General features: G+C 35.4%; 1 protein-coding gene across 1 annotated transcript in view; it reads right to left on the minus strand.

The window, feature by feature from the left end:
• Positions 1–5,169: 5,169 nt before the first annotated feature.
• Uba6 (ubiquitin like modifier activating enzyme 6) overlaps positions 5,170–27,104 on the minus strand; it is a 60,923-nt gene continuing 38,988 nt past the window's right edge. The window contains exons 24-33 of the mRNA XM_021163706.3: positions 24,833–24,884; positions 24,681–24,744; positions 23,719–23,788; positions 22,472–22,543; positions 20,169–20,286; positions 18,191–18,384; positions 16,282–16,409; positions 15,090–15,177; positions 13,761–13,855; positions 5,170–9,550 (exon numbers count right to left, since the gene is read on the minus strand). Of these exons, the coding sequence (XP_021019365.1) occupies positions 9,412–9,550; positions 13,761–13,855; positions 15,090–15,177; positions 16,282–16,409; positions 18,191–18,384; positions 20,169–20,286; positions 22,472–22,543; positions 23,719–23,788; positions 24,681–24,744; positions 24,833–24,884 (1,020 nt within the window). The 3' untranslated portion in view covers positions 5,170–9,411. The remainder of the gene's footprint in view (positions 9,551–13,760; positions 13,856–15,089; positions 15,178–16,281; positions 16,410–18,190; positions 18,385–20,168; positions 20,287–22,471; positions 22,544–23,718; positions 23,789–24,680; positions 24,745–24,832; positions 24,885–27,104) is intronic.

Below are 27,104 nucleotides of genomic sequence, written 5' to 3' on the forward strand. Positions count from 1 at the left end.
TTCTATCTTTGTTGGGTCTTTTTGTGGTTTAGGTATCAGAGTAATTGTGGCTTCATAGAATGAGTTGGGTAGAGTACCTTCTGTTTCTATTTTGTGGAATAGTTTGTGAAGAACTGGGATTAGATCTTCTTTGAAGGTCTGATAGAACTCTGCACTAAACCCATCTGGTCCTGGGCTTTTTTTAGTTGGGAGACTATTAATGACTGCTTCTATTTCTTTGGGGGATATAGGGCTGTTTAGATCATTAACCTGATCTTGATTCAACTTTGGTACCTGGTATCTGTCTAGGAACTTCTCCATTTCATCCAGGTTCTCCAGTTTTGTTGAGTATAGCCTTTGGTAGAAGGATCTGATGGTGTTTTGGATGTCTTCAGGATCTGTTGTTATGTCTCCTTTTTCATTTCTGATTTTGTTAATTAGGATGCTTTCCCTGTGCCCTCTAGTGAGTCTGGCTAAGGGTTTATCTATCTTGTTGATTTTCTCAAAGAACCAGCTCCTTGATTGGTTGATTCTTTGAATAGTTTTTCTTGTTTCCACTTGGTTGATTTCACCCCTGAGTTTGATTATTTCCTGCCGTCTACTCCTCTTGGGTGAATTTGCTTCCTTTTGTTCTAGTGCTTTTAGGTGTGTTGTCAAGCTGCTAATGTGTGCTCTCTCTAGTTTCCTTTTGGAGGCACTCAGAGCTATGAGTTTTCCTCTTAGAAATGCTTTCATTGCGTCCCATAAGTTTGGGTATGTTGTGGCTTCATTTTCATTGAACTCTAAAAAGTCCTTAATTTCTTTCTTTATTCCTTCCTTGACCAAGGTATCATTGAGAAGAGTGTTGTTCAGTTTCCACGTGAAGGTTGGCTTTCTATTATTTATTTTGTTATTGAAGATCAGCCTTAGTCCATGGTGATCTGATAGGATGCATGGGACAATTTCAATATTTTTGTATCTGTTGAGGCCTGCTTTGTGACCAATTATGTGGTCAATTTTGGAGAAGGTACCATGAGGTGCTGAGAAGAAGGTATATCCTTTTGTTTTAGGATAGAATGTTCTGTAGATATCTGCCAGATCCATTTGATTCATAATTTCTCTTAGTTTCACTGTGTCCCTGTTTAGTTTCTGTTTCCATGATCTGTCCATTGGTGAAAGTGGTGTGTTGAAGTCTCCCACTATTATTGTATGAGTTGCAATGTGTGCTTTGAGCTTTACTAAAGTTTCTTTAATGAATGTGGCTGCCTTTGTATTTGGAGCATAGATATTCAGGATTGATAGTTCCTCTTGGAGGATTTTACCTTTGATGAGTATGAAGTGTCCCTCCCTGTCTTTTTTAATGACTTTGGGTTGGAAGTCAATCTTATCAGATATTAGAATGGCTACTCCAGCTTGTTTCTTCATGCCATTTGCTTGGAAAATTGTTTTCCAGCCTTTCATTCTGAGGTAGTGTCTATCCTTTTCTCTGAGATGAGTTTCCTGTAAGCAGCAAAATGTTGGGTCTTGTTTGTGTAGCCAGTTTGTTAGTCTATGTCTTTTTATCGGGGAGTTGAGTCCATTGATATTAAGAGATATTAAGGAAAAGTAATTGTTGTTTCCTGTTATTTTTGTTGTTAAAGTTGGCATTTTGTTCTTGTGGCTGTCTTCTTTTAGGTTTGTTGAGGGATTACCTTCTTGTTGTTTCTAGGGCGTGGTTCCTGTCCTTGTATTGGTTTTTTTCTGTTATTATCCTTTGAAGGGCTGGATTCGTGGAGAGATAATGTGTGAATTTGCTTTTGTCGTGGAATACTTTGGTTTCTCCTTCTATGTTAATTGAGAGTTTGGCTGGGTATAGTAGCCTGGGCTGGAATTTGTGTTCTTTTAGTGTCTGTATAACATCCGTCCAGGATCTTCTGGCTTTCATAGTCTCTGGTGAAAAATCTGGTGTAATTCTGATAGGCTTGCCTTTATATGTTACTTGGCCTTTTTCTCTTACTGCTTTTAGTATTCTATCTTTATTTAGAGCATTTGTTGCTCTGATTATTATGTGTCGGGAGGTATTTCTTTTCTGGTCCAGTCTATTTGGAGTTCTGTAGGCTTCTTGTATGTTCATGGGCATCTCTTTCTTTAGATTTGGGAAGTTTTCTTCTATAATTTTGTTGAAGATGTTTGCTGGTCCTTTGAGTTGAAAATCTTCATTCTCATCCACTCCTATTATCCGTAGGTTTGGTCTTCTCATTGTGTCCTGTATTTCTTGGATGTTTTGAGTTAGGATCTTTTTGCATTTTACATTTTCCTTGATTGTTGTGCCGATGTTCTCTATGGAATCTTCTGCACCTGAGATTCTCTCTTCCATCTCTTGTATTCTGTTGCTGATGCTCGTATCTATGGTTCCAGATTTCTTTCCTAGGGTTTCTATCTCCAGTGTTGCCTCATTTTGGGTTTTCTTTATTGTGTCTACTTCCCTTTTTAGGTCTAGTATGGTTTTGTTCATTTCCATCATCTGTTTGGATGTGTTTTCCTGTTTTTCTGTAAGGACTTCTACCTGTTTGATTATGTTATCGTGTTTTTCTTTAAGGATTTGTAACTCTTTAGCAGTGTTCTCCTGCAATTCTTTAAGGGATTTTTGTGCTTCCTCTTTATTGTCTTCTGCCTGTTTAGCAGTGTTCTCCTGCATTTCTTTAAGTGTGTTATTAAAGCCCTTCTTGAAGTCCTCTATCATCATCAGGAGATATGCTTTTAAATCCGTGTCTAGCTTTTCCGGTGTGTTGGGGTGCCCTGGACTGGGCGAAGTGGGAGTGCTGGGTTCTGATGATGGTGAGTGGTCTTGGTTTCTGTTAGTAAGATTATTACGTTTACCTTTCGCCATCTGGTAATCTCTGGGGTTAGTTGTTATCGTTGTCACTGTTTAAAGATTGGAGCAGAAGCTGTGTTCCACTCACCAGCAGTCTCTAAATCCTGCGGCGGGGGTCGTGGGTAGCTGACGGTACCCCGGTGCTGGTCCAGCCGGAAGAGGCCTGTGGTCCTACTCAGGCCGTTTTTCTGCTTCCCTAACTAATGCAGTCTCTGGTCCCGCGTGCAATTGGATTGGAGCAGAAGCTGTGTTCCACTCACCAGCCGTCCCAAAATCCTGCGGCGGGGGTCGTGGGTAGCTGGCGGGTGTCAGGCAACCCTGCGCTCCCGCTACCCCGGCGCTGATCCAGCTGGATGAGGCCTGTGGTCCTACTCAGGCCGGTTTCTCAGGAGTGAACCTTTTAAGAGATACAATACAATGGAATGAGAGCAAGGCGGCAAAGGTGCTTTGACCCAACCATGGAAGTCTTAAATAGGGTTAGGGTTAGGGAGTGGCAATTTTCTATATAAGTATTTGGTTTTTAAAATATTGCTGTTTGGGGAATATGTAATTTGCGCAAGGTAATGATTAAGATTAGTTTTATTTTGTGTGAACATGCACAATTTAATAAAGTAAAAAACACTAGTTAAGAGAAAACAATGCATATAATTTAAGAAAATGGAAACCATGATGTATTTTAATTAAAAATTTAACATAAAACTAAGTAAACATATTTTGGGAGAAATGAAAATGTCCATATAAAACATAACTATAGAAAGGAAGGTGAGAACAGTGTAGAAGCTGGGAGAGATACTCCCCAGATGACAGAGAAAAGCTAGAGCCTGCCAAACCATCATAGATGCTAGAAGAACAACTGTCTGGGGAAGATTATACCAACACCTCCTGACCACCAAATCCAAACAAGTGTGGTATACACTAGGGAAACGTCTAAAATTAGAATATGTAAAGATTCAAAGTTAAGTGGAGTGAAAAATTATTCCTTGAGAGTATCAACCAAAAAGAAACCTGAGATTGCTAAAGAGAAGACTTAAAGGCACAAAGAGATATTTCACATTGATAAAACACAATTCAACCGGAAAATATAACAAACTAGATTTACAGTCCTAGTAACTGTTAAATTGCTCTGAAGACACACCATGACCATGCCAACTTTTATCAAAGAAAGTGTTTAATTAGGGGTTATAGCTTCACTTTAGTGAATTATTATCATCATGATGGGGAATATGGGGGCAGGCATGGCACTGTAGTAGTAGAGAGCTACATGTTGACCTGAAGGCACATACACGTGTGTGCGCATGCACACACATACACACAAAACACCTGGCCAAAGCCCAGTAACACACTTCCTCCAACATGGCCACATGTCCTAATCCTTCTAATCCTTCTGAATAGTATGCACTCTGGTAAGTATTCAAAAACATGAGCCTAGGGGGACATACTTAAACAAGTGCACTTATTAATTTTGCTTCAGGATATATAAAACAGAAATACACTCTGGGAGAAAACAGCAAGAATAATATAATAGGTGACTTTCCATATAAATCTTATAATAATTCACATTATAGCTTATTAAAACATAAGGATATAGAAAATTTAATATTAAAGATTTGATGCCATTGACAGGTGCTACAGTACTATATTCCAATGATCCTGGCTCATTAGGACTGTTTTTAAGCATGAGTTTTAAAATCATCAGCATGTGGTTTTTTTTAATAATCTTTTTGAATTTTAGTTTAGCTGGATATTGGTTAAGAAAAAAATCTAATTTTCAGGGTCAATCAAGAAGTGGGGACTCTGGTATCTTCAAACCACTTTTGGAACTTTGAAGGGATGAACTTTAAGGATAAGGGTAGACAAGAACTAAGAATAAACAGTATGACGTTCTACCTTGAACTCCATTAGAAGGGTCAGGAAATTGGAGTGCCTGAATGAAATTCCAGCAAAGTGATTTTAGGTCACTAGAACCTAGGCTTTTGGCAGAAACAAAAGATGTGTCTCTGTGTGTGTGTGTGTGTGTTGGGGGGGGGGGGCAAGCAGAAGTCTTGAAAAATAAAAGTATTATCCCACTATCAAGTAATTTCTGTACATTTTCAAGTAAAGGCTTTTGATTCATTAGATCATGCTCACTCTTTGGGCTGGAGAGATGGTTCAGTGGTCAACAGTACTTGCAGTTCTTGTGGAAGAGAGGGTCTCATTCACAGCATCCATCTTGGGCAACTCACCAGTGCCTCTAACTCCGTATCTAGGGGATCCGATGCCCTCCTTTGGCCTTTGCATACACACAGTGCACATAAACACAGGCACACTGCATGGACACACAAACCACACAAATGAGATTAAAAAAAATTTAATTTAACTGCCAGAGTGATCAATTTCCAAGTTTATAAAGAACTCTGAGAACAGAAAATAGAGGGTTAAGAATAATTATGACATTTTAACAGAAAAAATTAAGTTTGAAAAATGAATTTTGCCAATCATTAAAAATATCAGCTTCAGTGATGTGACAGTAAGTTGTCATTAAGACAGAAAGGGAAAGAAACAAAAGGTTCAGAAAGATCCATACACATTTTCTAATGCTACCTTGGCAGTACTAGAAAAAAACCACTAACAGTATTAGCCATCATGTCCAGAATTGACTCCTTACGAATTATGATTTAAGCCTGAAAGGCAAAACTAATGTGCTTAGAAGACAAAAGAGAAGATTCCCCAGGCTGGGAATGAGGTTTTTATTATGAAACAAAAGACTGGTCCTGCTAAGTATCTAACCTTTAGCTTCTGAACAGAAGGTATTTACAACTATACAGACAACAAAGAACATGATATATAAAGATCTCCCATGTAGCAAATGAAGAAAAGCACTGCCAAAACAAAACATAGATGTGCCACATAGATGACAAGATACTTTCCAAAAAGGAAGGTTGAAATGGCCAATAAATTTGTGAAAAGGTGCCCCACACCCTGTAATAAGAGATGAGAGGAAACAGTCAATGAAATACAATTGCATGTCTACTACACTATCAAAATGTAAGAGCAAAAACCATATCAACTGATCACAATGTGGAGAAAAGGAACATATCTAATGCTTAGCATAGGGTGATGGTGGCATGGCAAGCGTTGGGAAGAGGAAAGCAAAGTAGGGAAGGGGAAATGATGTAGTTATACTTTCATTTCAAAACTAGAATATTTCAAAAAAAGAGTATCTATAAACATGCAATTTTTATCCCTGACATACTATTTGCAACTCAAGAGAAATGTGTGTATAAAACACATTTATTATAGAACTGTAATTATCTGAAACTAAATACATCTCATTATTCACAGTCAATACAACAGTCAATAAACTGGTACATTAATACAACAGTAAAGTATTACAGCAATGGTAAATAAAGTATGGCTACAACAAACATGGATGAATTATGATGAATGACAGACACAAAACAATGCAGAACGATTCTTTACATAGAAGCCACAGAACTAAACTGCTCTGTTTAGATTCACATACATAGTGGAGGTAACTTCAGAAAAACGAGGCAACTGCAACCATTAATAAAAAAGACAATAGTAATTATCAAGGGTATTTAAAGTGTTTGTGACTGGAAAGGGATTAGGAAGGTTTCTGATACCAATGTTCTATTGATTTCAATATTGGTTAGATAAGAAATTACCTTAAAATTATTCCTTAAAGTGTATATTCATATTTTATATACTTTCAACATGCATTTCTCAACTACAAGGAAGCTTTGGGGTGGGGGGACTGGAGTGATGGCTCAGTGGTTAAGATAACTGGCTAACCTTCGAGAGCCTGTGTTTGCTCCCAAGGAATAAAATTGCAGGTCACAACTGTCTGTAATTCCGTCTCAGGGGATCCAACACTCTCTTCTGGCTTCATGAGCACTGCATACATGTGGAGCATGTACATGCAGGCAAAACAACTCACACACACACATACACAAGCACATACACACACTGCATACATGTGGCGCATTTAAATGCAGGCAAAACAAATCATACACACACATACCATTTCAAGATACAGTAAGAGAAAAGCAAACATAAATTGCCTGTTGATATTTCATCTGACTCCTAAAATCTATCTTTGAGTTTTTTAATGAGTTGGAACTCAAACCCAGAGCCTTGTGTATGTATCTTGTGTACTTGTGTACTACAGAGTTACAACTCCAGCTATAGTTTTTTTGTATGTTGATGCTCTCCCCAACAATGTGCCATGAAAGACAAACTATAAAAGTAAAATATAGTGATTCCAATTTCTACTTCTGGAACAATATGTAAGGAATAAGACACATAACACAATTGCTCCAAATCCTATAGAGAACTGACTTTAGAAACCTCAAACTAAGTTTCTCTTGGAGTGACTATTTCTGCCCCTTTTTCTTATTTACTTTTGCACCTGTATATTACAGTTAGGGCTTTACACTTGCTAAAAACACACTCCCTCTTTGGTTTACATGCCCCATACTAGTCTGCTTGCAAAGCATAAAAGCGAGGAGACAGTAGCAGCATTAACCACAGAAAAAGAGGTATAACTAAATTCTCTGCGACGAACCACAGGGCATGGTTTAGAATGACACCTAAAATTTCTCTGACTTTTAGTATTAAAACAAACAAACAGACAAACAGAAAACAAACCAAATGGAGTAACATAACTTTCCTTCTTTTTTTTTTTTTGCACTCAGTATTCAATAGCTATATTTTAGTACCAAGAATCTTAAAGTACAAATCTTAACGAACAAAAAAAATTGTCATTAACTTCATTATGGCTTTCCAGCTCAGTATAATTTAGTAGGACAGTAATAATCACTACCTACAGAAAACCAAAACCAAAACCCAATGACAGAATGGTTGTGGATTTAATTAGAAACAAACCAAACCTGGTTGATTTTATTTACTAAACCACTCTACAAAGCATGGCTCTCATTTACTTTCAAAGATACGTGTAGACTTAAGTAAACAGAGCCAAGCTATTGCTTCATGTTTGAGGATTCCTGAATGATTACCTACAAAATACGTTACTACCAAAGAAAAGAAAACGAAGTGAAAACTGGAAAATAAGATTTCTTTTTGTCATTAAGTTCTAAGCCACAGAGCCTTTGATATTCATGGATTCAATTTATGAACAATGGGAAAGGTAGGATATGATAAAAACTATAGTTTATTTTAAAGGTAGCCAGTTCTTTAAAACAAATTCTGTCCACTTTTCTCCACCTCTGAATGAACAGATCATTTTATTATACAAACTCACCCCATTTCCCAACTGGACATTTCGTAAAAGGAGGAAACAAAAAGCTGGTTACCACAGAGATCATAAATTGTTTGTAAATGGAAAGAAAGTATAGAGTGTAAAGAGATACCATTGGAATTAATACTGATGCAATCTAAATTTTAATTCATCAAAGTATTTAGTAATGGTCTTATGAATAGGAGCTCCAGGCAAGTAACTTCCAGAGGCTGTAAGCACTTGTTTAGAATGCATGATAACCCTTGTAAAAAAGACTTACTTGCTGTTTTCACTGATTTTACAGTCAAGTATTGTTTATATATTTTAATGGACCCAATTATATCATAAGTAGCAACTGTTTACATCAGGAAATGGAGTATTTCTTTCAGTAAAGAAAAATCTAAAAAAATATAATTTTTTTCTATTTCAGTCAATCCCCAATTTGGGAATGAAGAGTGAAATAACATGCCTCCTTAAAAAAAAAAATACTATATATATATATATATTTTCTCCATTACATTGCTGGAAAGGGGAAAAAAGACAACCAAATAAGTTTGTAACTTTCATCTATTTCTAAGAATATTTCCTTTATAAAACATTTTTGGTCTTAAATACTATGACTAGTTTAGACTTCCAGATAAATAAAATAAAGGTATATTAACAATCAAATGATTAACCATATTTATCTGCTCACATTTATGGATTCTCTATCAGAGTGCATGTAATACTGTTAACATTTAGTCCAAGTTAACATGTCATCTTACCTCACTGTTTACAACACTGATCAGATCAGGGACAATCCTGACTTAGGGAAGGGAGTAATATATCACACTGTTAGCACAGGTAGCAGGACACTAACTGTAACTACAGTTTCAAATCTCTACTCATCACCTATCTGCCACCCCTCTTCCTATCAGCTATGGAATTTTCAAAGCCTAATCATGTAAGCAGCACAGTGCCACACTATTTATATTGAAATAATGGGTCTCAAATACCAAATAAAAAAGAAAACTTTGAAGCAGGATTTAACTTTCTGAATAGTACAAATTCACTATTTTCAATTTCTTCATCTTTATTTCTTCTGGTCATAGATAAATGATTTCTTGTTCTTTCTTTCATCCACAGGGCTTAATAAGCATTAGAAAATGGTATTCCAGTTCAAAGGTGCTGTGATCATAACTGCAGGAAGCAACAGACAAATGTGTACTATGCTTCAAAATGTTTTGTAATTCTCCACTCTAAGTTCCCTACTGATGGTTCCCTTACATTAAGGCAAAAAGAAATCCACAGTATTATGAGCTGAGCTTCTGAATTAAGTACACTTTCCAAAATAAAGTAGTCCTGGAGTATCTCCGTAACAATGTTACTCATTAGTGTCATGACTGAAGTAGTATCTCACTGGAGGGCCAGGCAAATCTTCATCTCCATCAGCGTCTGGGGCAAATGACACAGTAAGATCCACATATTTCTTCTCAGTGGAAGGTTTCACAAGTTTGTGCATTCTAAGAATAAGCAAAGATAAATACTTTGGTGATTTGATTAAATGAAAGAACTTTTTGTTACTTAGTACTAGTCAGAGATTGAACTTGCATATATACTTTAAAATATTAATAATCTGCCTATTCTTATACATTAAATTTTCCTTACTAAAAGCTCCAAATTGAAAACATGTATCTAATAGGACATCCTCTGGTCATGACAAAAAAGAAACAAAAATCCCAAAGAGTAATGCAGTGATTCTTCCTTCACTGCCAGTTTAGAGACATAATGGATCTTCTAGCATTCTTTTTAAAGAAAAAAAAAGTAAGTTTCATTAAAATCTTAAAATACAAACTGCCCGCAGCCTATTCTTTATTTTATTGATTTGTGCCAGGGATGGGGGGTGGGGGTAGGGGAGCTGCTGTAGTCTCCTCTCTGAGAGGAGATAAGGAGTCCTTGAGGGAAGAGTGAGTCAGATGTGGTGGTGATCAGTGGAATCTTGCAGCTCTGACTGACTAGTGATCAGGTTGCTTTTTTAGTTATGGAGGTTTAGTAGAACAAAGACAGACTAATGATTATCTGAGAAGTACAGATGATATTACTTTGTCTCCAGACATGTGATTTTTTTTTTTTCAATTTGTGTCCAGGGTTACAAGTTCAGTTATAATTAGAAAGTACAATTAGAATATGCTGTTTTTATTGTTAGCCCTATAACTCCAATTCAAAGACTCTAAAGACTGTCTCCATGAAAGCAAACACACTGTTACAGGATAGCCTGCTTTTAAGCTGACAGTATTTACAGTTTTAAACAGATAAACAGAAAATAACTGAACTGGTCTTTTCTATGAACAGCAAATACTAACACCTAACTCCTTTTATTTATATCCTTTTATCATCTAAGGTATACAGTAGGAAAGGTTTTTTAGTCCATCTATCTTACTTACCAAGTTCTACTTCTCCAGGGCGTACCCTGTATGATTCCTTATCTTTAAACTATACTTTTGGGGAGCTCTAGGTGTACTGTAAAAAGAGGTCTTACATCTGTTACCAAGTCAAATGCCAGTTGGAGTTTGTCAGCTATCTCTAAGTTTTCCCTGTTCTGGTTACACTGTTTCAGTTTGCTTAGGCCTCATAAAGAAATTCCTAACTTTGTGCTTCTCTGAGCTTATCATGATCTCCATGGCATAAGGAAGACTTCCAAATAGGGCCACATATAATTATTTCCCTAAAAGCAGGAGGGATAGTGAGTTTATGATTTTCCTAAAAGGACTCAGATATAATTTTCTCAGGAAAAGACATAAAATGAATCATAACAGAAAGTCCCCCAAGAATGCAACATGCAGAGACCAAAACCTAAAACTTAGAGACAGAAAGACAGCGATGACAGCATTCCACTTAGCTTTGCTGGAACTGTGTCAAGTAGCTGTGCTGGCTGCATGACTCTCACCACTTCCAGTAGATACAGCTATGCAAGGTTTGGCTGCCAGGCTATGAATTATGTTATCTATTTAACCCCCCATGATGCTCCTTCCATTTTACAAAGATACTTTGTTCTATACATAACTTCACTCTAAAAAGAGTGAAATGGTAAAAACCATTCACATCCGTATCACCTGACTTTCCAAAGAGATCATGTGTATCCTTTTTACTTTTCAATATGCATAAGCTGTTTGCTTTTACCTCCTTGAAATGCTCTAAGGAAATCTAACCCAAAACAGAGGTTTGATTTAACAAAGTCCATGATATGATGTCATTATAATAATGATTTTAGTTACAGACTGAATTAATAATCAACGTGCCAGTTTCTCTGAGTAGACTATTTGATATCAGGGATGTTTGTATAATAACAAATACTAAGAACTAAAAGTTATGAAATATTCCTCCTGTGCTATTACATTTTTAGGGCGTACTAATACTAATACTTTAACAATAAATAGCTATGGGAACAATCATGGAATAGAATTTATGTTTCAAAGTTACTCAAGGAAACAAAACTTAACAAATAACCACCTAAGCCTGCGAACATAAGTCTTAATCCATTGATCTCATTCACTATTCTAAAGTGTCCAGTCACTTAGGTAATCAATAAATACCTGTCAAATTAGGGATCACACACTGGCCAACTCTCATGTTACTTTGCAGCAAATTTAAAATTACTAACCAACTTATAACCATACATTTCACTTACATGTACGTGGCAGACATCATAAGAACTCTAAATACAGCTCTTAAGTTCTCTAAATGATATTTAGGAGTCTTAATAAAAGCAACTATAAGACAAATTAATGCTTACTAATATAACCATTTTTAAGGTGAAGATGATTAAGATAATTATAGTGTATGTGATTAACTTCAACTGATAACCAAAAGTTGAGAGTTATATTAAAGAAAATCACTGCATAGGTAGTATGAATGTTTTTACTCATGGCTATCTTGTGCCAGGTATTGGTCTAACTGATTGAGATACAACAATGAAGAAATCTAATAAAGATTTATATCCCGTGAAAGCTAGTTTGTAGTGTGAGGGGAGAATATAATGACAGAAACAACAATACAGGCAAAATATGCTGTAGCTATTACATAATGGAAAGTGCTATGAAGAAAGAGGTAAAGGAGAGCTTAGGGAAGGTAAGTGTTTGCTATGCAAGCACGAAGATGTGAGTTTGGTCCCTAGACATCACATAAAAAAAGATAAAAGGGGCAGCATTTGTAGTTTCAGTATTGAGGAGGTGGGGATGGGGTTTACAGGGACTGCTGGTCACACAGCTTGGCCAAGGTAGCAAGCCAGCTCTAGGTTACATAAGAGACTTTGCTCCCTAAAGAAGGTGGAAAGTAGCTGAGGACAATAACTGACATCATTTATATCTTTATACACAATCATACGTGTAACCCTACATACAGTCTACAGCACACACTACACATGTCCCTGTGTACACAGACACACATGCACATGAAAACAGGTTGGTTTTCTGAAAAGATAAACACAGTTGCCATACTCTTAGTCAAACTGACTCAAAAAAAGTGAGAAAAGATACAAATTAATAAAATTGGAGATGGAACGGAGATATTGCAACAGATACAATTATAAGGACACACCTTAAAAACTTATATTTCACTATGTTGGGAAATCCAAAAGATATAGATGAATTTCTAGATGCATGTGGCCTATCTAAGTTAAACCAAAATGACATAAATAATTTAAACCGATCTATAATGAGCATCAAGATTGAAGTGGCAACTAAAAAAAAAAAAAGTTCAGAACCAGATTGGTCCACTGCAGAACTCTACCAGGCTTTGAAGGACTAATACCAATCTTTCTCAGATTAGTCAATAAAATAGAAAAAGGAATAGTTCCAATGCCACTTTGCAAAGCTACTCCTTCCCTGTCACCAAACCAGATAAACACACACACACACACACACACACACACACACACACACACACACACACACGCACACGCACACGCATGCACGCACACGCAAGTTACCATTCAATCTCCTTTATGAACATAGATGAAAAAGTTCTCATTAAAGTACTAGCAAACTATATTCGAGAACACATCAAAAAGATCATTCATCATGATCAAGTTTGCTTAATTCTAGAGATCCAGGGATAGTTGAATATAAACAATCCAATAAATGTAATATACTACATAAATAGAATTTATAACATAAATCACATGGTCATTTCAATAGATGTATAAAAGGCCATTGACAAAACCAAACATCCTTTCATGATAAAACCCCAAAGAGGCTAGAAATAGAGGGAATGTGTATATATATGAAATATGTTTCATATATATATGAATGAAACAAGTCTACAGTGGGATAGGATGCCAAAAACACATACTGGAGAAAAGATAACGTCTTTATAACAAAGAGCTTCAGAAAGTGGATGAAGAATGAAATTAGATCCTTTTTTCTTAAAAAAAAAAAAAATCAATTCCATATGGAGCAAAGATCTTTTTCTTTTTTAAAAAGATATTACTTATTTTATGTATGAGTACACTGTAGCTGTCTTCAGACACACCAGAAGAGGGCATCAGATCTCATTACAGATGGTCGTGAGCCACCATGAATTCAAGAAGAATAGTGAATGGGGAAACTGCATGTGTTGAGATTAGGTGATGACTAATCTTTTTATATAAATTCCAATAACTTCTTTGCTTTCCAGTGTGACTAGAACTGACATTTTGATTCTCATCACTCTTCTGCACGTATGTTAGATACTTACGTTAACTTTAGCCTTTTTGCATGACCTGGCATTACAGGGACATAAAGCATTTTGACTCCCTGCACCACCATTGTCGGCTCAATTCCATAGTTTTCCTAAAAGTAAACATCAAAGGAAACAATCAAAGCCTCATCCAAAGGACACGGGTAAAAATGTTTTATATCTACCAAAAAGAGGGTAGGCTTATATAAATATTAGCTATACCTTCCAACAGCTTTACAGGTTAAAAACTATAGTGGTTACCTGTGGTTTCACTCTTCTCAGTTAACCAGAGCCTAAAAATATTAAATGGAAAATCTCAGAACTAAACAACTTATGTGCATCCCCAGTATTGGAGGCTGCACCTAGGGCTAGATGTGTATCAGCCACGTGCTCTTCCACTAAGCTGCAGGCTCAGCCCTTAGAATAAACATGTTAACACTGAACTGGATGCCATTCTAGGCAGGGTGGTAAAGTCTGGCGCTGTCCTCTAACATACCCAGCGAGTGAAGCAATTGTTGGTCCAGTACACTTGCATGTTCGACCTATCAGATGCTTTAGTAGCTTTCTTTATTACTTGAATGACTTCTCTAGTGCTAGTGTTTTTAAGTAAGCTGTTTCAAAATACAGCACTTTTCAACCTGTGAGTCGTGGCCCCTTGGGTATCATGTGACCCTTTCACAGTGGTCACATAAGACCATTGAAAACAGATATTTACATTATGATTCATAACAATAGCAAAGTACAGCTATGCAGTAGCAACAAAAATAATTTTATGGTTACGGGTCACCACAACATGAGGAACTATATTAAAGGGTTGCAGCATTAGGAAGGTCGAGAATCACTGACTCAATAGAAGGCACAATGTGCAACGAGATTGACAATTCAGACACGCCAAAGGGAAACCGAAAGTGCTTCCTTGGAAAGTAGAGAGTTCTCAATGTCAGAGGGAAGAAAACAAAATATCAGAGGCTCTGATTGGGAGGCAGAGGCCAGCCTGGTCTACAGAGTGAGTTCCAGAATAGCCAGGGCTACACAAAGAAACCCTGTCTTGAAAAACCAAAAAAAAAAAAAAAAAAACCCAAAAAATCTACTGTAAAGTAAGGTAAGCAGTCTTGAAAGAAATTCTGTCATTACAGTATGGGTTCTACTATAATACTCTTGTTATTCTTGTAACATCTTATTTGTAAAATATACTCCGTAAGTACATACAGGAGTAAACCTGATAAAGAATTTAGTACTATTATAGCTTCAAGGACATACTAGAGATCCCATATATTAGGAGGCACGTTACACAGAAACCCTAGACTTCAAGGTACTAATTAAATGAAGGAAATGAAAATATCCTACTTTGACAGCATTTATGAAATCTGAGAGGGTGAAATCTTCTTTTCCATGTACAGTCCATCTGTCCCAAATTGTAAATGATATTCCATTTCTGTTGTAGAGTATATCAAGAACACAAATATTAAAATTTCCATTAGTAGTAATACATTTCCTGCAGTCTATTATTTATTATTTAGAAATTAATGCTATGGTGGTAGGGTTTACAATTTCTAATAGTCAATACATATAGGTAACCACTTTTATCTGTGTTTAGTATATTTTTTGCAGTGACTCATTTCAAGTATGTATTACAAAGTACCCTCATTTTCTTTTCAATACTTCTTTAGTTCACACAAAGTAATGAGTTTAGGACAGTGTCATGCACATATACCATTGCTTTTTTACTAATGTCTATGACTCTCCTTTGTTTCCTTCTGATCCCCTCCTTCCATTCATACAATCTTTTTGTTTTCATGTCTTACACACTATATAGGTATATAGCTATGTTATATGGTGTTTCTTTCTCTGTGTGTGTGTCTATGTTTATGTATGTACATACATGTATCCCTTTCTTTTTAAGTAGTAGTAGGGGTTTCAAGGTGCAGATGTTCTAGCCATTGATAATTGAACAATCTAATTGCTCAAATCACTGCATGTCATAAACATGCTACAATGATTATCTTGGCTTATATGTGATTTGGCATGTGTGCGAATGTTATGTAGAAGTCAGAAACATAGCGCCTCACTTTACTTTGAATGGATAACAGTATTTTGTGTTCTTGTAAGTAATGTATGAGCATAATATGGATTAGCTCTTCCTGATAAGATTCTTCTACTGGCATTTCTGGCTGTGTTCAACCTGAAATGTCAAAAGCAAAACCTCAAGGAATTGTTTTCTGTTGTAATAAATGTATGGAATTAGATTGTAAGTTTCACAGAAAGACAGGACTATAACCAGACAAGAATGGCTTTAAAATTATCCAAGTTAGGAACCAAGTATAATGCTAAGTGGAGTGGCAAATCAACTGCTCTGAGAATTCTTTGGCTCGTCTACTTGGAGATAATCTATCAACATGAGGTCTGACTGGGTCCTGAAATAGTAGGAAGGGTTAACAAAGACAAGAAGAGATAGAGATGAAACCCAGTATGGTTCCTTTTTAAAGTAGGATACTTCATTTCTTTCTTGTTGTATCAGCAAAACATCTTTCATACATACCTGATTTCAGTTTTTCTTACTTCAGATGTCTCTGTAAACACTATTATTGGAATGGCTAAATTAAGGAAACAGTTTTTGTAAGCGTCAAAGGGATAGCCACCAGCCACCTTGATCATCTCCAAAGCAACCTAGATAAGAGAAGGTGATCTGATTATCTGAAGAGTCTAAAACTACTTGGGAACGTAATTGGTCTTGCTGATTTCCAAGGTTCAAGCATTTCTCTGTAAATAGTATGTAAATGTATGATTGCAGCAACATACACTTCTTATTTAACTGACCTGTATATTTTTAGTAAAGTTTACTTTTTTATTTTTTCATAATATTCATTTTAGTAATTTACTATTATATTTTTAAATTCTAAGGAACATTCAATGTATTTTATTTTGTCTTTTTTTTTTCAACCAGGGCTGAGGACTGAACCCAGGGCCTTGTGCTTACATAGCAAGCACTCTATCACTGAGCTAAATCCCCAACCCCATCAATGTATTTTAAAAAGAACTTCAAACATGTTTTTCTTTCTTTCTTTCTTTCTTTCTTTCTTTCTTTCTTTCTTTCTTTCTTTCTTTCTTTCCTTTCTTTCTCTCTCTCTCTCTCTCTCTCTCTCTCTTTCTTTCCTTTTCTTTTCTTTTCTTTTCCTTTCATATACATTAGTTAAAACATAAAAAAAGTTACAAAAATATACACACTTGGTTGGTACAACATGAAGTTTTAACACAAGTAAGTAGCTTGGGTAAATACCACAAAAATTGTAATTAATTATTTTATTCTCTTAGATAAAATTTAGTAGTATATTAATTTATTTGTATTAACATCATTTTGAAATTTTATGTCCAAATATTTTAATCATCTGAATTTGAAAATGTTAGAGAAAATAATTATTATCCAAATTCATTTTTTATGTTTTAGCTTTGCAAGTGGTTTTTGAAAGCATTTAAAAAATATATATATTCTAAAACATGTAACAAAGTAATCCTTTCATGGAAAATTGTGAGCCAGCCCACATATGGCATTACTGAAATTAATTAACCTGTACAGATATCTAAAAAAGCAACAAATGATTTTTTTTACACATTCTATAATTCTCCATTAGTACGGCATTTTAATTGGAATTTAATTAAATTTAAATGGAATAGATTCAATATGTCCAGCCTATTCCATATATAGTAAACAAAATTATTTCACCATTTCATCCTATTTTCAAACTATAACACAACACAACACAAAACTAAAGCAACCTAAAACAAATCAATACAGGGATTGATAACTGACTCTAACTTTAGAGCACCAATACAGTACAGCATGATAAGTGCTCATAATGGTGATTCCCAATTACTTACTATATTGAGAATACCTACTTTGCGTGGAGGCTAACAAGATTCCTGTGGAGGGAGTACTGGAGGGAAAAGTGACAGGCTATCTGGATGCTTCTCTGTTGCCCTCAGTTCTGTGCTTTCGGAGGATGGGGATACCCCATCTTCTTCCCTGACCCTGTCCAGCTGCCTCTGAGTGTTCAAAATCAAGCACTCTTCTGATTCCGTAACTCACTCTGGGACCTCAGGATTTCTGCATGCTGAACTCAAAATCCAGGGGATCTTGAAGTGTCCCCTGGGCTCCAGGTCCTGTATCTCAGCTGGCTATTGGGGTGGGCCATTCTTTCCACTGCCCCAAACCCAGGAGGGAAAGAAATGTTATTGGGACCACTGTCAGTAAGAACAACTATATCCTATGTTGAGCTTATTATGTTTATAAATGTAGGACCAAGATATATACCTTACTGTATTTTCAGAAATATCTTGAAATTTTAAATTAGAATTTCCAACTTTTTATCCCTTCATCTCTAAAATATGAGTGGCAAGCTAAGGTTGGTATAATGTGGGAGAAACAAGCATTTTTAAAAGAATAAGCTTACCAAGCCAGAAACTGCAGCGGTAGATGTTGCTATAGCAGGTATAATTTTACCAGCTATGCGTTTAGTTTTAAAACGGTCAGCTGGTTCAATGCTATACATTTTGGCTCGAAGGTTGGAAGCAGCTGTGATGAAATCTATGTGTCCATTACTGTCATCATCTTTTTCAAATGAAAGCACTGTCATCTGAAGGTCACCTGACCAGAGCAACCAGACAATGTTCTCTAGTTAGTGGTAATAGCTTTATGAGGTAAAAAGCAATGTACAAAGTGTATATGCATACAATTTTCAATGAAAAAGATTTTTAATAAGGAAATATACAAGTTACCAAGCTGAAGGACCCACCGAAAGCATTTCTCAATTAATATAAAGATATTCATCATAAAAATCGTTGTTATTTATCAATTGAAAAATATATAAAGAACAGGGCAAATGAAGTTAGAAAAGAACATGAAAAAAAAAATTTAAAAAAAAAAGCAAGCCGGGCATGGTGGTGCACGCCTTTAATCCCAGCACTTGGGAGGCAGAGGCAGGTGAATTTCTGAGTTTGAGGCCGGTCTGGTCTACAAAGTGAGTTCCAGGACAGTGAGGGCTATACAGAAAAACCCTGTCTCAAAAAACAAAAGAAAAAAAGAAAAAAAAAAAAAGAAAAGAACATGAAAACCATGATTTTAATGCCACTAAACTAGAAGTTAATGTATGAAAAATAGTAAATAGAGAAATAAGAAAGCAATTTGCTACATTATTTGCTTCCAAGCAAATCTTTGGTACTCCTAAGAATTAACTGCATAAATATTACTTTGAAACATGTTCTCTCTGACAACTAACAAAGTCATTTATGTATCTTTTTAAATACTTCTAGATTAGTGAATTCCGGTATCACATTAAATACTATAAACAGTACTTTTTTTTTTCCTAAAATTTTACTGGTTTACACATGAATTCACAGAATTTTGAGCAATATTGATTTCTCTAATAAAAGATGGTAAACATACATAAGCAGATGAACAATTAACTCTGCTTTTAAAGAATTAAAAGTTCAGCTTTAATAACGGTATTTTTAAAATCAGTTTGTATTCCTAGTCAGCAATTGAGACAATTAGGTAGCTCTGTAGGCAAAAGAACTTGTTCCATAGCATTAGAACCCAACTTTCAGGTCCCGGAATCTACCACACAAAACTGGACAGACACAGTGAGTGGATCTGCAATCCCAGTGCTTCTATGGAGAGATGGGAGGCAGAGAAGGAAGACCCTTGGAAGCCTGAAGGCCACCTAGCCTGGTACATACAACAGCAAACCAACAAAGAGCTTCTTTCTCAAGCAAGTCAGAAAGCAGCACTAATGTCCAAGTACCCAAGTTTACCCTCTGACTTGTGTGTGTGTGTGTCATGGCATGTGTACACCCACATGGTTACCTACATATATTTATTCTCATATTCTGTGTGTGTGTGTGTGCTTTCCTTGACCCCGATGATCCAATCCAGTATGCCTAGCTAGACCTGGTCAACATCTAAAGCATAAAAACAGTAAGAATTACAATATAACACTTAATATAATTTGGAGAATTTTACAACTTGAAGGTAACAACATAAGGAGAAAATGATTAATTTAGTCATAGTTAAAACAGAAACCTTGAACCTGGCAGTGGTGGCGCATGCTGTTAATTCCAGCACTTGGGAGGCATAGGCAGGTGGATTTCTGAGTTCGAGGCCAGCCTGGTCTACCAAGTGAGTTCCAGGATAGCCAGGGCTATACAGAGAAACCCGGTCTCAAAACAAAACAAAACAAAAAACCAAACAACCCCCAAAACAAAACAAAAAACAAACAAACAAACAAACAAACCCTCCCCTCCCAAACCAGAAATCTTTATGATGATTCAATTAGCTATTATGATTAAAAAATATTCCCATGAACTTATCAATATGGCTCTTTGGGAAAGTTGGTCTATCTTTTCCATGATATTTTAAAGAGCCCCTCTTACTTTTGGTAGCTTTGTTAGAGGAAAGAGCCTCTTCTAGTTGGAAAACAGCATTTCTTTCATCTTCACTGGAGACAGGAACATGGTCGGGCTTCCTTGCAGTTTCGTCTGTTTGAACAACCTTTAAACATATGTGTACTTGTTTATTACTATTATCACATGATTACTATTATCAACTTTACTTCCAAGTTTGACTACGACTTATCTTATTTACTTATTTAATGAAATCATAACAGAAAATATTTCCTCAATGCCTCTGATCACCTAAATTATTTCTTGCTTAGTAATATGATTTTAATGTTTTGTTTATTATCTATTTCCATATACTAGCATGTTTATGATATAACCTGAGCCTCCACCTCGGTCACTGAGAGACCGCTAGCATTTCTAAAACAATTTATTTTTCTTACTGGAGTTTGAAAATTTTCTTATTTTAAACTGAACAAACAGCCTGTGTGATAGGTATTTTAAAATTTCTCACTTAAATGAAGTTGATAATCAGTAGTTTTGACTTTGACAAGTCTACATTAGACTTAAATTGCATAGTTCTAAGTAGCTGGTTCATGCAGAAAAAAATGGAAGTATTTGCAAAATGTATAATATGGCCTATAAGTACTTGCTAATTACTGAGTAGTTCTTTTCTAAAGGATACATCTTCCTTCATATATCAACTACAGCATCATTAGTGAAGCATATACCACAACTGATTTATCTTTAAATTATCCAACAGACAGTCCACAGGATCAGTAGATGTTTTCAAACCAAAGAATGTCTCCATGATTGTTAAAGTACTATTTATTTTAAAAATTTACCAAATTATGTTCTGAGATATTAAACATCACAAACATTTATGATGTATAAAGAATCAATAAAATAGAAACTTATGCCTGCCATCATGTCTAATATTCCGGCTGTCACATCTAGAACTACAAGAGCATGTTGGCCTTAAACCTGTGTCTAAGCTATCTTAAGGAGTTGTACAACAGTCTATATTAAAACTTTATACTGTTCAGGGAAACCTACTAGACCTGAACTGCCATACCAGCAGGAACAATGCAAGCCAGAAAACATACTAGAGTATGTTTCCTGGGCTTTAGTTTGGCTTTGCCAAAGAGAAATATGGGTTGGAAACTTTTCTTATGAAAGTGACACCACTTTGTTCTTAATTTACTAAATTATTATTTATAGGTTACATGTCATGAATATTTTTTTTCAGAAAACTCATCCACTTATGTAAAAATCCACTGGCTACAAAGATCCCTTTCTATGAAATAAAGATGTAGGATGCCTACACATATCACTTCCTTGAGGAAGGTTATTTCATGGTTAATTTTTAGAGTATATAAAAGAATAGCATATAGTATGTCTATAAAAAAGAAAAATACTTTATGCACATAAAATTTTTTTTTCTTCAAACTTTCCTATTTTCACTGCCTACTTCTCAGGTTCTGATGCTTTCTAAGATATTTTCTGGGCATAATTATTAGACCAATTTTCCATCTATTTGGTAGCATAAACAAGTGCCACAATGGTATCAAAGCTAAATGTGTTTGAATGTCATGGCAAGCTATAGTAGAACACATCACACATACTAGCATTATATGAATCTTCAGTGATGTCTTGCAATTCTGTATCATTTACTGACTTTTCTACTCTGCTCTCAACTACTGTATACATCTATGTTCAGTTTCCTACCTTCATCCCACACTGTTAAACTTATTTCATCTAAGAAACTAGCAGTCTTTCCCATAGCTCCTTTTAATTTCAAATCTTGAGAAATTCTGTCAGTACTACATATATATATATATGTAGTATATATATATATATATATATATATATATATATATATATATATATATATATATATATATATATATATACTCTTTGGAATAAAATATCCCTAAGGGCAAAAACTGTTCATATATATATATATATATATATATATATGTGTGTGTGTGTGTGTGTGCAGAATCCAGTTCCATGTCATCTGTCTTATTATCCATGTCTGCCTGTGTTCTTGAAATACCTAACAGGATTCCCTGCTATTCTTTCCCACCACTTACTGTAAGGACAGGTTTCTGTGTAAGGCTGGAAGATGCTTTTGCCTGTTTAGCAATGGCCCAAATGACAGGCCAGCTAGAGCAGACTTTGGGTGCATTTCTTCCTATAGCCCATCTCCACTCTTTGGAATAAAATATCCCTAAGGGCAAAAACTGTTCATCCTGGAATTCTTCAGGCTGAGAATGGGATTTGTTATAAACAGCAGTTTGATAACCACTAGTTATGTGAATAGACTTCTATCTTACCTTGTTGGAAGGCTTGAATTCCTCAATTTTAACTTCTGAAAGAATGTCCATGAGGCTATTCACTGATAAGTCCTGTTTCATAAAATAAGTTAATTTAACAATACATTTCTTCATTAAACACATTAAGTTCATACATTAAGAAGCAAGAAACTATAATAGCCCAAGCTGAACTAAATGCATCCACATTAACTATTAGGAAGCTCCTATGAAAAACTGAGACATACTGCTTTTGAGATCGGTTTAGACTTGCAGCACAAGACTGAACACTATTAGTTTTTCCTAGACCTTTATATGTTTTATTTCCAAGAAAGATTAATCTATAACATGCATATGTACACTAAATACAGATTCAGATTTAGGGCATATGTCTATAATCCCAGCAGTTAAGAGACTGCAATGGACGAATCATGAGTTTGAAAGTACACTTACTGGGTTTATATATCTACTTAGTAAAAACCTATCTTAAAAAAGAAAACAACAGAAACTAAGACCTTAAATCTTTTTATATTTCTCTAATCAGTTCACTTGAAGGCAGAATTTACTTAACTCTAATATACATTTAAGGAGAAAGCTAAGCTATGAACATGAGCTCTCTCTAAACGGTTTGAGTTACACACTTGGGTGTGACTCAAAAGATGATGTCTCACAGAATGAGCATGATTCTAAGGACATGAAAATCAAAGCAGGATAACACTTTCAGACTTCTGGAAATGTATGAAAGTTAACATTAGAGGAGAAAAATTATGTAAAGAGCATCTATCTCTATGAGAAATTTTAAAATTTCTATGAACTGGCTCATTTTGACTTCTAATAACTAGAATAACAGAAAAAGGTAAAAAAAAGTTATAAACATTTTTATTACTTAAGTATGATTGCTTTCACAAATATTTCATCATTTAAATTCAGAAAGAAAAATTAGTTTTCTATTTATCTGCACTACAATGAGTAGACAGCTTCTGCCATTAGAATGGAGAATAACACAACAAAATAAAAGATTTTTCTTTTTTAATCCAAAAGAATGATTTTAGCTGTGCATGCCTTAATCTGAGTACTTAGGAGGTAACAGCAAGAAGATCTGGAGCTCAAGGCAAGTTCTAGCTCATAGCTCAAACATGCGTGAGCTCATGTCTCAAACAAATGCACGAAAAGAGACTGAATGATTCTTAAGATCTAAACGCAAATTTTGAAGCCACCAACTAAGTCAATTTGGATTTGAATCACTTGCTAGACCCTGAACAGTATCTTACCTTTTCTGAAAACGGAATACAATATACTGTAGCATATAGTTTTGCAGCACTCTGAAGAAAACTGAGGTGCCTTTTGAAATGAAATAAAAAATAAAACAGTTTGAATGGCAGTTTTAAAGAAGATATTTAAGTCAGTAGGAAATACAGTCTTTATATTAATTAACACTTAAGAACTACATTTAAAGTCTGTTTTGAAGAATTAATTTTTACCCCTTTTAAAGTTAATGAAATTCTTGTCTAGACTAAAACAACAAAAGGAAATAGCACATGTCCTTTTGATACAAAAACACATGTTAAAACACTATATTCAAGCAGTCATCAGGAATACTCTGGTGTTCAGAACTACTAGAATACTTGGAGAAAAGTAATTTTAATTCATAAGAATATATGTATCAGGTATGAATGAGTATACATTAAATCTGAAACAGCAAAAAAATTTACTAAAACTAAAAATGGGCATGTCATACTAGAAAGGCAATTTAGTTGAATTCTTAAGGAAGCTGAGAAAATTAAGCGAAGTGCTATTGTAGAAAGGCAGATTAGTGAAGGGAGGCTAAGTGTTCGATGAGAGTATGCACACTAAATGTGACTCTAAAACCAGCATATAGATCCAGGCACTCAGTAAGACACAAACTAAAATCTTACTTGTATTAATATAGGCAGGTCATATTAACTGCATTTCCATAGAAAGCATCTTAGCTTTATTTATTGTAAGAACACATATTTTCATTTTTTATTTTCTTATAGTAGATGACTTAAGTTTTTATGGAGTAGATATTACAAACAATAAATGTATTCGGTACGTAAATAAATAGATGCACGTGTGTAGGAGGAATGTGGCTGGCTCTGCTGACTAGACTGACTTCTTAACTTTTGGATTAAGAGACTTAAATTATTTAACACTGAAGATTCTACAGTATATAACTAAGACATTTAAAGTTAAAATATACACATATACTTACAAAGGTTCATTTAAATCAAATTTTATTGGAGAAGGCGGCCTTTTTGGTGATTGCCAAAACAAACCTAGTAAAATGATAAAATATCATTTTTAATAAATATAGGTCTTATATAGTATTTCATATTACAATCTCTTCTCAATGGTTATACTCACTGCCATCTTTTAGTCTTGTCTCAAGAGGAAAACAGTGAAGAAGCTGCAGAGCCTAAAAGAGGAAAAAAAAAAAGAATGAAAAAAAAAATCCCTTTTTTGTTGTCAGAAGAAAAAAATAACCTGAAATTAAAAAAAAACCTGCTCAGAACAACATTATGAACTAACCAGTACCCCGGAGCTCTTGACTCTAGCTGCATATGTATCAAAAGATGGCCTAGTCGGCCATCACTGGGAAGAGAGGCCCATTGGACATGCAAACTTTATATGCCCTAGTACAGGGGAATGCCAGGGCCAAAAAGTGGGAATGGGTGGGTAGGGGAGTGGGAGGAGGGTATGGGGGACTTTTTGGAATAGCATTGGAAATGTAATTGAGGAAAATACGTAATAAAAAAAATATTTAAAAAGAAAAGAAAAACCTGCTCAGTACATATCTGCATATTTTCATCATAAATCAAACAAAAAGTTTAAAAGATGCATAATGGGGTCTTGCTACCTCCTGTCCTGCCCACATCATTATAGTCTTTTTAGAATTACTTCACACCTTTCTTACAATATTTACACACCATTTTGTATCTAAGAGCTAATCATTACAATAAATTTAAAAAAATACAAATATATATGGCATTTAGCATTTCAAAATTATATGCTTAAGATGTGCTTGGAAGAGGGTGGGAATACAAAACATCTGTAAACTGATAATGCTTCAACTGAAGTGAAAGGTAAAAAATGATGAATATGGACATTATACTATTTTCTTATATTTCCATGATTCCTTAATTTTTTTCTATACTACTAATAAAAAAAATCACCCAAAACAGGGCTGGTGCTCAGCGGGTAAAGCTACTTGCTGCCAAGCATAGAAACCTGAGTTTGATCCCTAGGACCCACATGGTGAAAGGCAATAATTGCTGTTGTTTGTCTTTTGATGTCCACAGGAGCACTGTGGCCATGAACATACTCCACTCCTCTACAAAACAAATCATTAAAAGTGTAGCAATAAAAATAAAAACACCAACATTAAAAAAAAAACCAACACAATTTCAGAAGATAGTTCAGAAGAAACTTAGTTAAGAGATACAAAGAGTGTGCTGACTGCAAGTCCTTGAGAGTTTAGAGGCTAGGCCCTGCTCGGCAGACAAAAAGCTCATGAACAGGCTACAGAATCTCTCCAATCCCAGGCCATCCTGACAAGGTCCTATATAAGCCTGCCTCCTACTCAGTTCTCTGCTGCTTCTCTGAGCAGAGTCAGTCACTTTCGTGTCTTTCTCAATAAATCTTTTACCTGTGGTTTGTTGTACAGTGTGACTTTATGGTATTTCTTGGCACCCAACTGCCAGGACACCTTTCTCCTCAGAACTGTAACACACTGATAATTATGATAAAAACAGGTGAAATATTAAGGAAAGAAGTCCTATTTTTGGGGAAGTGAGCTTAGAACATTTCTCTAAAAAGCAAACCATACAGGAAGTGAAAACGAAAATATATCCTCAAAGACCTTTTCTCTTAAGGATAACCTTCTAAAGTAAGGGCTTAAGTGTAAATTGGGAGAGAAGCAAGCAGGGTACTGAGCAGAAGGCAAGATTCATATTGTTTCTTGGGGAGATGGGGTTTGGTGGAAGCAAGCTCAGGGATTGGCCCTGGTCTTGGGGTCAAGTAAGGGGCAGGGTGTTTTTCCTCCGCCCTGATATTAGGGTCAGGGTGTTCATTCCTTGGTCTTTTTGCCCTACCCCAAGGGATGGATTAAAAAAGTATAGGATACAGTCTGTTAGCTATGTGAGTGTAAGAATAACAGTGTGAATGAATATGTGCCTTGGCCTATGCTAAATGCTTTATATGGATTAGCTTATTTGATGCCTACTGTGTTCTATATGTCTTAATTACTTTAGATTTTTAGTTGAAGAAAGACCATAAAATGTATTTATGAGTTATGATTAGGAAAGGCAAAGTCTGAACAAAAATTCCATCTGAATTATCAGTCTTTTGTTTCTATTCTGAACAAACTTAAACGCCTTTTTTTTTAAAGATTTATTATTATAAATAAGTACACTGTAGCTGTTTTTAGACACACCAGAAGAAAGTGTTTGATCTCATTACGGATGGTTGCGAGCCACCATGTGGTTGCTGGGATTTGAACTCAGGACCTTCGAAAGAGCTGTTAGTGCTCTTAACTGCTGAGCCATCTCTCCAGCCCAATTGAACAAACTTCTTTAGACTGCAGAATTAATGCACTACATATTACCTAGAGACAAATGCTACCCAAAACCCAGCTTTT

This window comes from Mus caroli, unplaced genomic scaffold (assembly GCF_978045245.1).
Source record: "Mus caroli unplaced genomic scaffold, Mus_caroli_1 scaffold_4, whole genome shotgun sequence".
NCBI lineage: Eukaryota > Metazoa > Chordata > Mammalia > Rodentia > Muridae > Mus > Mus caroli.